This window comes from Wyeomyia smithii, chromosome 3 (assembly GCF_029784165.1).
Source record: "Wyeomyia smithii strain HCP4-BCI-WySm-NY-G18 chromosome 3, ASM2978416v1, whole genome shotgun sequence".
Taxonomy (NCBI): domain Eukaryota; kingdom Metazoa; phylum Arthropoda; class Insecta; order Diptera; family Culicidae; genus Wyeomyia; species Wyeomyia smithii.
In genome coordinates, this window is record NC_073696.1 from 8,435,937 (window position 1) to 8,450,775 (window position 14,839).

The 14,839-nt window shown below is 40.1% G+C and overlaps 1 protein-coding gene across 10 annotated transcripts in view; it reads right to left on the reverse strand.

Moving 5' to 3' along the window:
* Positions 1-14,839, reverse strand: part of LOC129726490 (AP-1 complex subunit gamma-1) — a 51,877-nt gene that overhangs the window by 11,839 nt on the left and 25,199 nt on the right. For 6 of the 10 annotated variants that reach the window (XM_055683268.1, XM_055683266.1, XM_055683265.1 and 3 more), the window contains exons 3-9: positions 11,421-11,482; positions 4,315-4,669; positions 4,018-4,256; positions 2,866-2,942; positions 2,170-2,187; positions 683-778; positions 441-601 (exon numbers count right to left, since the gene is read on the reverse strand). In XM_055683268.1, coding sequence (XP_055539243.1) covers positions 441-601; positions 683-778; positions 2,170-2,187; positions 2,866-2,942; positions 4,018-4,256; positions 4,315-4,669; positions 11,421-11,482 — 1,008 coding nt within the window. The remainder of the gene's footprint in view (positions 1-440; positions 602-682; positions 779-2,169; positions 2,188-2,865; positions 2,943-4,017; positions 4,257-4,314; positions 4,670-11,420; positions 11,483-14,839) is intronic. The other 4 variants (XM_055683271.1, XM_055683267.1, XM_055683270.1 and 1 more) reach the window with 3 other exon arrangements.

The following is a 14,839-nucleotide window of genomic DNA, read 5'->3' on the forward strand; positions in this document are numbered from 1 at the left end:
TCTCAGTGAATAATCATTCATATATATTCTAAAAAATTTGTAGGAATCTTGGACATTCGCCATTATAAACTGTTCACGTAGAATGTGAATGGCTCCCAAATTGCTTTCCATATTTATAAACCCGTTTAAGACGTTTTAGGCTGTTCAATTTAGTGAAAGTAGCAAAGTGTTACTCCAAGTTCATCAAAACAATGAAGTGATCAAAGTCACCCCGGAATGATAATCGAACTGCCAAACTGCAGCAAGAACAACATTGACATTGTTGAGCTTATTCTTACTGTCGTTGAACGATCAAAATACGACAGATTTTTGACAATTTACGTATTGATCGCCTCAACCGTTTTTTATATGAGAATTATGTTTTGTCTTTTCAACCAGTAAGACAAGTAAAACTCCAATCTCAAAACGGCAATCTGGGTTCACCAGTGCGCCCTACTCACTTGATATCCATAATCGACAGCACCGTTTCGTACAGAATCGTGTTGCCGACATTTTTGCTGGTCTCGGTGTTGGTGGCAACCTGCGCCAGGATGTCATTCATCGCCTCGGACGCATCCGGATCATTGTGGCCCAGTATTCTCAACAATCGGAGTATTTTCACCTGAAATCGAAAATAAAAAGCAGACACACATCAGTCAAACAAACAAACGATGCACAGTAGCACCCGCTGGTTGATATTCACCTGCAGGAAGGGGTCACTCACTCCGCTGACGTCATGCTCGGGCGAGTATCCGGCCAGTATCAGGTTCTTCAAGATTCGCACCAAATTGGGCACGATCTGGGCGTTGGAGGATGGAGTGAGAAAGAGGAAAAAAACAGTTGAAAAGGAGCAAACTTCTCGTCAGAAAGGCATTGAATCTCCATTAGTGCTTTTGCTTTTCCGTTCGTTTTAGGAGAGCGTTGCAAAAAAGGTATCTCACAACTTTTTAGTTCCATATGGATGATTTCTTTCGGCAGATTTGTAGCCGGTTTCATGTTCGTGTTGAATGGTGTGTGGATGATGAGTGGTGGCTGTGTGTTGTGGGGTATGTTGCGAACATGAAAAGAGCGACAACAGAAGAGCGAGCAAAAAGTGCCTCTCATTGTGCTGCATTTGCAGCTTCACTCGATGGTGCACTTTTTCCTGCCAGGAAGGAAGTGAAGCACCCGCGGAAATAGTTGACATACAGTAATAGCAATAGCACAAAAATGTAAGTGGATTTTCATTTAACAATAAACAGAGTGTGCAGTGGAATTCCCGGATAATTAATCGGGAAAAGAGGCGGCTATTACCAGTTAATGGCAGCTGAAGTTATCGAATTATGATGCACTCGAAAATTCACACGAACCGTTGACAATTATTGATGAAAATTAAAAAATAACCAGAAGCGATTGCTAATGAATGAATAATATTGCGCTCACATTCGCAGTAGCAACAACAGTAACAGGATACTGTGAATGAATGCAAGCATGCATAAATTTCCATTGCTAATAAATCATGCAGTAAAAGAATGCAGACACAGAGAAGCTTACAGCGGATTCGTATGAATGTCGAAAAACTTTTACACAAACTTACTCACAGAGTTTGCCAGGCAACGTTGTCACAACTTAGATTCAACATACGCTCTTGTGCATATAAAGTTTGTCGGAAACTTTAAACTAGCGAGGATGTACTTTATGGAATGGACATGTTTTACACCCAACAGAAACGCCTCAACAGAGAATTTAAGGGCGTCGTATAGCACGGAAGCAATAAACACAACATAAAACACCAATTTCGTACCATCATTGTTGTTTGTTTCGAAAAGAAGCATACAAGTTTAGTTGGGTTATAGAACGAAAAATAGCTTAGAGAAATTGTAGATGCATTACGGTAGGAAGATTAAGATGAACAGAGAACGAGACTATACAAATTTGGTCACGTTTCTATACGGACTTTGCCTTGAGTTCACAAAGAGACATAACAAGAGAGGTGGAAGCGATTGAGTTTTTTTGGTCAATGATAGTTGTTGAAATGAAAGAGTCTTCCAAAGTGGGCCTAATTGATTCGAATCGTTTGTTTGCACTTTAGCGAGTGAAATAGAGAAAATATGGGTAAAAGTCGGGATACACTTGAACTGGAAACTTTTTCTAGCGGCTTATAAGAGTTTCGCACTTTACAGGAGGCAGGGGTTAAGGGGACGGCATTACCTCTTGGTTTCCACTATCCTGGCAAGCAATAAAGTATAGGTAAGGTAGTACACCAAGAAAATGTTAAGTTTTAGATCGTACTGCTACTAGGGTTAGTTCGATGAAATATTCGAGCATGATAGTATGACGATATAGTTTGTGTCACGCGGGGGTTAATACTTGACAAAGCAGTCTTTATATAATTCACAAAAGTGGGAGCATTTAAATAAAAAATATAGTGATCGAAAAGAAATGAAATCTATCATTATTGGAAGTGTGAGAGTGGTCAGTAAAAAAGGTGTAATTTTTGCTAACACTAATCAGCAATTCATTCGCCAAAATTAAAAAAAAAGGTGTCGCACTAAACATCGTTGACGGAGTTTACCGCTGATTTCACAGTACCAAAATCTACGACTTCTAGAAAGATTCTACACAGAGCTAGCTGGAACGAGCTGCACATTCTAGATTAGAAATACTAGATTGCTTGTGAATTACCCAAAAATATGCGACAACGTCAAAATGATTAGCGGTTTAAAATAGTTTTGTAGTCTGATTTTCGTGGAACATGGGTTTGAAAAAATAATCAACAGCAGTTCCACCACTTGGCAACGTGTTGGAAACAACTTATCGGAGGAATTACCAGTTTGTATTGGATAAAAAATTTGAGCATTGAGTTGAGGAAAATGTTTACTGTACTATTTCTAGCGTAAAAATTACCTTTTTAAAGTGAGTCAGTGTGTCCTGACTTTTTTCGCACATCTCGGTTATGAGGGTAACACCGGCGATCAGAATACCTGTTGGTGGTAAGAGCATCGATAGAAATAGGCTATATTTAATGTATTTAATAAAATGAACTCTTTGGTCGAAAGTTACATAAAATAATCTACGTTTCTTACACTCGATGAAATTCACGGAATACATGAACTAGCTGCATGTGGGATACCAACGATCTGCCATTTTTTGTAAAAAATACTGTTGATTTGCATTATATTGCTATAATAGACTGACAATGTCATATAACAACCGCGTTAAAAAATTCTCGAATCTTGAATGAAGCGTACATCTCGCATCAATCAAATGGGCTAGGCAAACACAACTAATAAATAATCACGTATTCCAGCTGGGCCACCAAACACAGCTCAATACACGAGTCGCTCTGAACCGTAACGATCAACAGATGATGGTTATGTATTATTGTTAGCAATAAAACTGATAGTCATACGTTGCTCACTTAATGACACTAACAAGCACGTGTAAAAAAACTCCATACCCAAGTTTACTGTCATCAGGTGATATTAGTAGGTTTTCACTCGTCCAGTAGTGAAACATAAAACTTTTCAAAGTTTGTTAGAGTGGAATTAGCCTTGCTTGCTAAATTCCACGTCTCATGAAATACAAACTCTGACAACCGTCATAAGCGCTTGAGGGTTGTGCGGTTACTTTTACTCATAAGAAGCAAACGATAATAAGCCCTTGCATTGTCAACGCGAACTGCCAACTGCAAATAAAAGTCTGGTTTGCAGAAGAATACCAGCCGCGACCAGCTGTCGGATCGGCGGTGTGTCGTTATTTGCATCGAGTGTAAATTAATTCACAACCACTACTGTGTCGACTGTGTGTGCTGCTGCCGGGGTGGCTTTTGCCCGGGACTGGAAGCCGGGGTTTCCCTTCTAGCCCGGACCCGTGTCTATATGAATAAATTATATCCAATTTGCAATGAAAGTCTAGCGTTGGGGCGGCATTGTTACCAATGTCTTCTATTCTTGGTCTCAGGGATGTGATGAGACAAGAATTAGAGTTGGTTTTTACTCCTTTACGCTTCATACTTGTAATGGTCTAAGCTTATGAGAGGAACCAACTTTCACTAACCATGATTCTTCTCGTTCAGCAGCGACCGGGTTGCGGGCAGGAAAATTTCCATTAGCTCCGGGACCCGTTTGATGATACGAAAGGCACAAAGTGCCGCTTTTTTTCTGATGTATGCATTGGGCGATCGCATCAGCTTCTCCACCTCGCCGGCCAAGTCCCGAGCCATCTCGGGGGATGCAATTGCTCCAAGGGTACACAGTGCTAGGCCCACCACGAACTGAGTTGGACTGTTGAGGTCACTGTAGCAAGAAAAAACAATATGAGATGAGATTGAAAACAAACAAAAAATGCACTTACTTTTTCAAACAATTAGTAATCAGCAAATGCACGTCCTGCCGCTCGTCCAGTAACAGCATCGCCCCCAGATAGCCGATCCTTTTGTCCGTAAACCGGGGACTAGCGGTTAGCTTCAGGCACTCCAGCTGGCCAAAATGCGCCGGATAACCTAGCATGTGGATGTACAGCAGTTTGGCGATATTTCGACATCGCCACACCGAGTCCTCCTCGCGGAATGTGCTGCGGATGTAGGCGCACTCCCGATTCACCACCGCTCGCTCCTCGGCGGCCGTTCGGGCGGCACGAATCTGTCGGATTAGGTCCCGCAGGCGGGTAGGCGTCGGTATGCGAACTGTTTTGAGAAGAACACCAAGGTCTAACATTAAAAAGAATCAGTGCGGATGTTCCAGTGTTTCGTAACGGAGAGTTAAGGTAACAATTGAACTTTGAGTATTAATATTTAGCTTTTGAAAATGAAAGCAATGTTGACCGCAATGGTTTTCCTCATTGTCAACACAACAAAAAGATTAACGCTAGTTTTTTCCTTATTCAGACTCATCATATTTTTCGAAGTTGTTCTGCCGATCTTAGTAAAACTTTTAATCACATATTTTCGTAGAAGCTCATCTGTGCCTTTAGATTAAACTGGTTGACGGAAGTGAAAAATAAATTACCCTAGAACTCAAACTGGAAAAAAGTAAGATGATAGCTTTTCACAGCTCCTGTGAATTTTAGTGCCCCTAACCACCTCGAAAGGACTCAGAGTCTACAGAGACTTCAATGAAGTTTTCCTGTAAGCTAACGGAAATACGAAAAACCAGTGGCGTCGGGTCCACCTGTGCAACATGTGCACTGCACAGGTACCCTATTCCCAAATATTCGAACATATGCAATTATCGAAATATTATGACCTATAAAAACAAGTTAGCATACTAGCGAAACCCTTCAATTTAAAGCATCAAGCACTTTAGTTTGATTTTCTTATTTCATTTAAGGAAAAAGAACTTGAATAAATGTTTGGTGCACATGTGACGAAATCAGCCACGCGACGCCTCTGCGAAAAACACAATGAGCAATTACTCTGCGTTTTTTGACGCACTTCCGGACGGTTAGGGGCACCAAAATTCACAGGAACTGTTAAAAGCTATAATTCCCCCTTTTTTCCGTTCATAGTGCCCGAATTATATTATTATATTGAAATTGATAAAAATTACTACTTCACCACATAACTTTTTCCACTGTTCTTACCAGTTCATAAAATTCAGTTTATACTATTTTGCTGAATTTTTAATAATTTTTCTTTGTAGTTTCTATTGTTTTTCTCCAACTTAAACAAAATTTCGACAAATTTCTGTATTTTATAAAGTGTTGATTATTTTTCTCAAATTCTGGATTTTTTTGTTTCATTTTATACATTTACCTCTATTTTTAAGAGCTTCTTGCTTTTATTGTTTTCATCTATTGCCAAAAAAATATGAGTTATTCCATCTCAAGTGTGCATACCTTATGTCAACGACCTTCTCAGATTTTCTAAATTTTCTTTTAGTGATTGAACTACCTCTTGCTATATGAGAACCTCCCCTTTTTATGAAAGTTCATTCCACCCTTATTTACTTTTAATTATGGCTACGAATACATACACTAAGGACTTTTTTTAAGTGGGGGATGCGTTCCAAATTTGTATAGGCCCGCGTAAAGACTTTTTTAGGTTGCAAATATAACGAAAAAATCCTCCTAAAATGCTTGAACCTCGTTTGAATATGATAGTGGTCAATCTAGAGACCAAAATGCAATATTTAAGATAATTAGTATTTACACTAACTATATATTATTTAAGTTAAGTAAAATCACTCGTGGCCTAAAATGAAAAACGTGATTGAAATGAGGTCGATATCTCGCACCGTTTTTGAGTAATGGAGGGAAGCAACCCTGGCGAAAAAGACCTCACTGAACTTACTTATTTTATTTGGCGTAACATCATTAAGATATAGCCTGATGAACAAAATTTCTTGAATAACGTTTCAAGAACATTGCCAATTTTTCATGGATTCTCCTCCACACGCACTGACGAAACTACCTCTCTGCGTCTATCTTAGGGAACCTGTATATTAGAGAAATGACGGATAACGGCAATGCAAAATTATACAGATCGCCCGTTTTGATGTTGACAGTTGCCTTAACGGTGAGTGTCTCGGCGTCTCTCTGGTGTAGGGTAAACAGGTATAATACGCCCCCCTAAGGAACATCGTCAATATTGTAGCTATGTTTATCACAAACAACAAATCTTTCATGCAGTTGGATACACTATTTAGTTGGTAATGCACTGCTATTATTTTGTTTTGTAATTACTGTTACACAAAAACGCCATAATTTTATTAAAAAATATGACTAAATTGCAAGCTTTTCAATCTACCGGGGCAAAACGCCCCAGAATGCCAGCTCAGCATGCGAAGTGAAGCAACGCTTGAAGTCTCAGAAGCAAACGCTAAAGCAATGAACAAATCAGCTGGGCTAGCGGTGGGGCATATTGCCCGGGAGCTGTAGTGTAGCAGAAAGCATTGAATACTTAAGCAAATTATACAATTTTCATCGTTTCTTCAGTAGATATAGCTGCTTAGAGTTTCATTTGAGATATATAAGTACAAAAACCAGGTAATAAACTTTATACATTAGTGAAAAAACGTTACGGAAACGCTGCAAGAAATCACATCTGAAGCAGCTCAAATCAAAATTGATTTTTGTTTATTTTTTGCTGCTAGTGACAATTATCAAACTTGCACAGAAGGTTGGTCCTATGACCCGCTACGGATTCCCAATAGCCTCATGTCTCATTTTTTGTGTGTTTCCGAATAAATGGACTGGGGCGTTATGCCCCGGGGGGCGTTTTATACATATTTACCCTATAGGCTGACTAGTCTATCTGGTGTAAAGGCTCTCTAAACCTACCCATGCAGCATCAATCATAGTAACCCATGATTCAGCAGGAAAAAATGAGAGCTCTATCACGGTTAGAGTTCGACCGTGATTGCGAAAACAGTGAAGCTACTCCGTGCAGAAGTGTGCGTGTTCAAAGAACGGTATCCCGTCGCGTCGAAAACGGACATCGTGCGGCTGTTCGTGGACATCGGTTACGCCCGTTCCGGTATTTACAACATCTTGGCACTATTGGACAACAATCAGAGCATCGAACGAAATCCGGTTACAGACGGCCAACCCCCCAGAGCTCCTAGGATGCTGAAGAGGAAAGCCGGGGAAAGGCCCCTCGCAAGGGTCTAGATTTTTTTTGCAAGTAAGCTAACATAATTACCTTCCATGGGAAATTTATCAAACTGTATTATCTGTCTTAGTTATTTTTTTACCACTTTTCGAAAAAAGTTCATTTTTTTACCGCAAACGTTGAACTTGATTTCTGTCCGCGTTTCTCTAATCCTGCGTCATCCAATGCTTGCCAGGTCGAGCAACATTTGGTCTAACCACCTTGCTGGCTGCGCTACCAACCAATATAAAATTATCTTCCCAGCGAACACCAGCTTCGTAGGGTAGTTGTCCGGCATTCGTGCAACATGTCTTGCCCAATGTATCCGTCCGGCTTTGACCCCCTTCGAGATAGGTTCGCCAGCGAGTTGCTCCAGCTCATAATTCATTCTCCGCCACATACCGTTTTCCTGCACGCCGCCGAAGATGGTTCTTAGCACCCGTTGTTCGAAAACTCTGAGTGCTTGAAAGTTCTCCTCGAGCAATGTCCACGTTTCGTGCTCGTGGAGAACAACCGGTCCTATAAGCGTTTCATACAGGATACATTTTGTGCGAGGGACGATTCCACAAATAATACGTCTCCGGATCTCACGGCACACCTGTCGTTGTCCGAAGTTATCAGTGAGCCAAGGTAGACGAATTCGTCGACTACTTCGAGCTAATCGACGTCAATCGTCACAGTACTGCCTAAGGAGAGCCTTGTCGTGCTCGGTTCCGCCAGCCACCATGCGCTTTGTTTTTGACATATTGATCTTCAGCCAAATCTACTCTGCTTCTCGCTTTAGTTTTGGATCGGTTGAAAATCGTGCCCCGCATGTTGAATACCTCCCGTCGTGAAACATTAACTAGCGCAAAGTTGAACAGAAGGCAAGAGACACAGAACAGAACAAGAAGGCATGACCTTGCCGAAGTCCCCTGCGGGATACGATTGCAGCCGATAATCCACCCGAAATACTCACATAACACTGGTTTCCATCCATCGTAGTCTTAATCAGTGGAGCTTCCGGGAAAGCCGTTTTCGTCGATCTTCCACAGCTCTTTCCGGTCCATTATATCATATGCGGCTTCTGAATCGATGAATAGATGGTGCGTAGAAGCTCTTTATTACGGCACTTAGGGGATTTGCCGCAAAGTGATCTGGCCTGTTGCTGACCGGACTACGAAGTAAGCTTGGTAACCTCCAGTTTGTTGCCTTTTTTGTAGATAGGGCATATAACCTCACCCTTCCACTTTCCGGCAGCTGTTCGGTATCCCAAATCTCAACAGTCAGTCGATGCACACTTGCTAACTTATCATCTTAATAAGCTTCGCTCCGACACCAGCTTTGCCGGCTGATTTGTTGTTCTTCAGCCGCTTGATGGCATCCTTAACTTCACCTATCGTTGGGAGTAGCACGTCTGCGTCCTCTGCTGCATCGACGATGTCATTTCCATCGCCGTCTTGGTCCTTATGCTGTACGCTATTTAAGTGTTCGTTGGAGTGCTACTTCAACTTTTCGGTCACCTCACGAGCATCCACTAGAATACTCACTCTCTCACATTGCGACTCTCGACAGAAAGCTTGTGCGGGATGCGTTGAGTTTCTGGTAAGAGTTTCGCGTGTCCTTTGTGAGTGATTCAGCTGTTCTAGTACCTCGAAACGCCCTGCTTCTCTAAGAGTAGTTAATTTTGTAGACTCCTCTTCTGTCTATACCGCTCCATGTTCTGACGGGTTGCTCGACGCAACATTAGTACCCGCGCAGCAGTCTTCTCGTTCAGCACCTTTCGACACTCATCGTCGAACCTTTCATCCTGTCGGTTTCGTTCTACATGCCCCAAGACGTTCTCCGCTACGCTGTTGATGGCCGTTTCTACGGTGTACCACGGTGGGCGCCGGTATCGAGTGTTGTTTACAAAAAAGAGTTTTGGGCGAAGCTTCACTATCACCAGGTAGTATACCGAATCGATGACGCCTCGGTAGGTTCTGAGGTCGGTGATGTCCGAGAAGTGCCGACCATCTATCAATACGTGGTCGATTTACGACTCTGTATGATTCGGTGACCCCCAGGTGTATCGATGTAGGAGGTTGTGCTGGAATAAAGTACTAAGTACGGCCATTTTTCTAGAGGCGGCGAAGTCGATGAGTCTTAAACCGTTTTCGTTGGTGCACAAGTTAAAAATCCTCCTCCTGACCGACCTGAGCATTGTAATCCCCAATGATGAACTTTATATCATGTTTTGGGCAGCGGTCGTATTCGCGCTTCAGCTGCGCGTAGAATTCATCTTTATCATCATCGGTGCTCCAGACTGGAGGGATGTGCTTATTGATGATGCTGACATTGAAGAACCGGCCTTTGATACTCAACTGACACATTCGGAGAGTGATCGATCACCACCCAATCACCCGCCTCTAGATCACGCCCATCACGATGAAGGTTGTACCCTGCTCAAGTGTATTTCCGCAGCTCTGGTAGATGGTATGATTATCCCGGAACGTACCATAGAGTCTTTCCAACACACCTCTTGCAGCGCTACGATGTCGAAATTGAAGAGCCGTTAATTCATCGGTAATAACTTTAGTACTTCCAATTGAGAGATCGGCAGTTTCATGTTCCGAGTTACCAATCGTTAGTCCGTTTTCATCGCTTGGGTTTATGCCGATTATTCCGGTTCAAATTATTTTGTTCTTCGCTCGATGCTAAATTGTGTCCCCTGATGCAGGCTTTCAAGGCCCGCAACCAACCCCATTGTATTGCAGGGGGACCAACGTGGTACCGCTGTTTTAAGTCCCGAACACCACCAGGACTTTTGGCTTTGGTGTTTAGAGTCCTATGGGCACTACCAACAACCTTTCAGCCGCTCTCAACAAGGAGAACAGACGCTGTTTCAAGCCGCTCCTAACATTTGGTTAAGACGCTCGAATTAGCTCGCGAAAGGAACCTCCCTTTCCTGTCAGCATACGACCAGAGGTCCCATCGAGGTTGGTTACCCGATCTTTCGTAAGGTACGTCAGTCGGCACCACAGAGAGGTAGGGATAGGCACCACGGGAAAGTGAACAAGTGGCTAAAGGATCACCAGTGATACCTCACATGGATTTATTTTTTACTTGCAGATACGGGATGTACCGATACACACTGGGAAAAAATAAACCCAAATTCCCACTAATTAGAAGCCGCTGGGCTGGCAACCTGAAATATAGCATTTCTTATGTAAAATTAGTCGATAAATCGATTGGCGATGTTTTCATTCTGTGCAGGGCACGGGGAAGGGTCTATATTTCCAAAAATACGCATAAATAGAGTGAAAAGGGGCTAAATAGACCATTTTCCATGCCCTGCCCAAAATGAAACCATCACCAATCGATTTGTTGACTAATTTAACATAAGGAATGCTATATTTCAGTTTATAATTTCTTAACTATTTCATATGCATCTGGTCTGCAATTGATTGTTTTACCACAATAGATCTATGTACTGGTTTAAGTAGTACAATGTTTCCAACAAGGAAAAATTGACTGCTTATTTCGTGTGTATTCCATCTATAATTATTCCCCGTTTGGTCAAGTTTTTTATTTTTATATTATTTTATTAGGTATTATATAAAAAAATGTTACTCGATTCATCACCTTGTTTTAGCTTTTTCAACCATTGAGTTTACACAATATTTTTTTTATCTCGTTTTTTTCTTCAAATTATTTCATCTGCTTTCGTAATTTTAGTCTATTTAATACCTGATTTGTCATTTTTACCAATCTCAACAAGTTGAACTCACCACTGATTGAGCAGGCTCTAAACTAAATTTGATTAAAAGTATCACAACCCATTGCTTTCATTTCCAGTAAGAATTCAATGAAATATTACAAGTACATCTTCGATGTAATTCCAAAGACTCACCTCGTTCTATCGTTTCGTTTATCGCCTGTCTTATGGTGGCCATGTTAAATGCTGGATTGAATCTGCAAATGACAAATGAATAGAAAGAAACACTGATTAATCCCTAGGTGTCAATTTTTCCTGCCATCATCAGTCAACAGCAAACAGGTAATTACATTCAATCATTGCTCTCTCCCTTCCTCACCTAAGTCTTTCATTCTTCGCTCACTCTCGTACGAAACAACCATCAATAATCATCACTGCGGTCAGTCAGCCCGGTTCGGTACCGGAGAATGGCTTGTGTTATGGACATAGACGAATGCCTCAAACAAAATGTTGACTCAAGTGTGTGCATCATCGTCCGTCCGTCCGTCTGTCGGATTCGTCTTTTGACTTTTGTTGTTTGCTTACACAAAAAGCAAACGGCAGCAAGCAAGCTTTTATAGCGTTGGGAGGGAAAGGGGGTACAGCATTAAAGGGAAGTCACAAACCGGATGGGCTAGCAATATTGGAAATGAACAACAGAATATGTTCCATGGTATAAGAACTTTTATTATATTATTTTGATCTAGACAAACAGGTGCAAAGTTTCTTCGACTAGACAGTGGCCAACAAATACCAACATGCAGACGGAGAAGAAAGTTTTCAGTGTAAAATATCTCATCCGGAATGTTATAATGTATGCAGAAGATACCATGTTATCGTCCCCGCTGGGTTCATTTTATGTGGAAGAGTGTAGTGTGAGAGTGCTTATGGTTATAATTGTCGAGTGCCATGGGATACACAGAGACCGGCAGCTGTCTCCACACAGACTAGGGGTAGACTAATGGTGTGATTTTGTATGTAAATTGGTCGATAAATACTAGTCGACAACTTGAGCCGAGATTTGAAATTGATTTGCATAGTAGATAGTGTACTCTTATCATTTGTGAAAAAAAATTTTTTTTTTTTTTTTTTTTTTTTTTTTTTTTTAAGGGGGGATTTGTTAGTAGCTTAAGTATTTATGATAAATATTAGTAAATAATGAGTATGTGTGTCCAATCACAAATGGTGACTTCTCAACACTGTTAGAAATTTGTAATTTTAATTGTTAGGATTTGTTTGCTTTCGCAATTAGGACTTATCATTCGTAGGGATTTAAACCTACTTGTCAGAAAAGGGGAAGTAAACTTACAACTAACTTAATTGCTAACTTATTGGCTATAAAGAGAGCTTATCGTAGCAATTAAGGATTGCAACGATTTTTGTCGAAAATTGTTAATAATTTTATTTGACATAGCTTCTAATGGTTCAACACCAGTAAGTCTATGTAATTCGAGTGTACCAAACCAAGGAGGACGCTTCAAAATCATTTTCAGAATTTTATTCTGAATCCTTTGAAGCGTTTTCTTCCTTGTTGAACAGCAACTTGACCAGATCGGTACAGCATAAAGCATTGCTGGTCTAAAAATTTGTTTGTAAATCAAAAGTTTGTTCTTTAAACAAAGTTTAGAATTCCTGTTAATGAGAGGATATAAACATCTCGTATATTTGATGCACTTGGCTTGTATACTCTCAATGTGCTCTTTGAAAATAAGTTTTTTATCATAAATTAGTCCCAAGTACTTAACCTTGTCGGACCAACTTAAAATAACCCCATTCATCTTGACAACGTGATTATTGTTTGGCTTGAGGAAAGAAGCCCTAGGCTTATGCGGAAAAATTATCATTTGAGTTTTAGAAGCATTGGGAGAGATTTTCCACTTTTGCAAGTAGGAAGAAAAAATATCTAAACTTTTCTGCAATCGACTGCATATGACACGAAGACTTTTTCCTTTTACGGAAATGCTTGTGTCATCGCAGAACAATGACTTTGTGCATCCTGGAGGCAAATCAGGAAGATCTGAAGTGAATATGTTGTACAGGACTGGACCCAAGACTGAACCTTGAGGCACACCTGCTCTGACAGGAAATCTATCAGATTTTGAATTCTGATAGACAACCTGCAGAGTTCGATCAGTAAGATAATTTTTTAAAATTTTGATTAGGAAAATTGGAAAATTAAAAGTTTGCAATTTCGCAATCAAACCTTTATGCCAAACACTGTCGAATGCTTTTTCTATGTCTAAAAGAGCAGCTCCAGTGGAATAACCTTCAGATTTGTTAGCTCGTATCATATTAGTAACTCTGAGCAATTGATGAGTTGTGGAATGCCCATGGCGAAATCCAAACTGTTCATTTGCAAAAATTGAATTTTCATTGATGTGTGACATCATTCTGTTAAGAATAATTCTCTCAAACAGTTTACTTATTGAAGAAAGCAAACTGATTGGTCGATAACTTGAAACTTCAGCTGGGTTTTTATCCGGTTTTAAAATGGGAGTAATTTTTGCATTTTTCCATAATTTGGGAAAATATGCAATTTTGAAGCAGCAATTGAAAATTTTCACTAAAAATTCCATTGTGCTCTCAGGGAGATGTTTGATTAGTATATTAAAGATTCCATCGTCACCAGGCGCTTTCATATTTTTGAAATTTTTAATAATTGATTTAATCTCATTCAAGTTAGTTTCAATTATTTCTGCAGGTAAAAAATTCTGGGAAGAAATTAAATCAAATTGACGTGTGACTTCATTTTCAATTGGACTCACAAAATTCAAATTTGAGTTATGAACACTCTCAAACTGCTGAGCAAGTCTTTGAGCCTTTTGTTCATTGGATACAAGAAAACGTTCACCATCTTTTAAAACTGGAATAGGCTTTGAAGGTTTCTTAAGAATCTTCGACAGCTTCCAAAATGGTTTTGAATATGGTTTCAATTTTTCAACTTTAGTCTCAAAATTTTGATTTCTCAGAAGAGTAAATCTATGTTTAATCTCTTTCTGTAAATCTTTATAAATAGTTTTAAAAACAGGGTCACGAGAACGTTGATATTGACGTCTGCGGACATTTTTCAAACGAATTAGAAGTTGAAGATTTTCGTCAATTATTGGTGAATCAAATTTCACTTGAGCCTTTGGAACAGAATAATTCCTGGCATCAACCATTGCACATTTTAATGCGTCCAAAGCGGAATCAATATTCACTTCGTTTCGCAAATCAAGCTCATTATTGAAATTTCTCTCAATATGAGTTTTGTATCTTTCCCAATTAGCCTTGTTATAATTAAAAACAGAGCTCATAGGGTTTAAAACTGATTCATGTGATAAAGAAAAAGTTATTGGAAGATGATCAGAATCAAAGTCAGCATGTGTGATCAAATCACTACATACATGACTTTGATCTGTAAGCACCAAATCAATTGTTGAAGGGTTTCTCACAGAAGAAAAGCATGTAGGACTATTCGGAGACAAAATAGAATAGTATCCTGAAGAGCAATCGTTGAATAAAATTTTGCCATTGGAATTACTTTGAGAATTATTCCATGAACGATGTTTAGCGTTAAAATCGCCGATTATGAA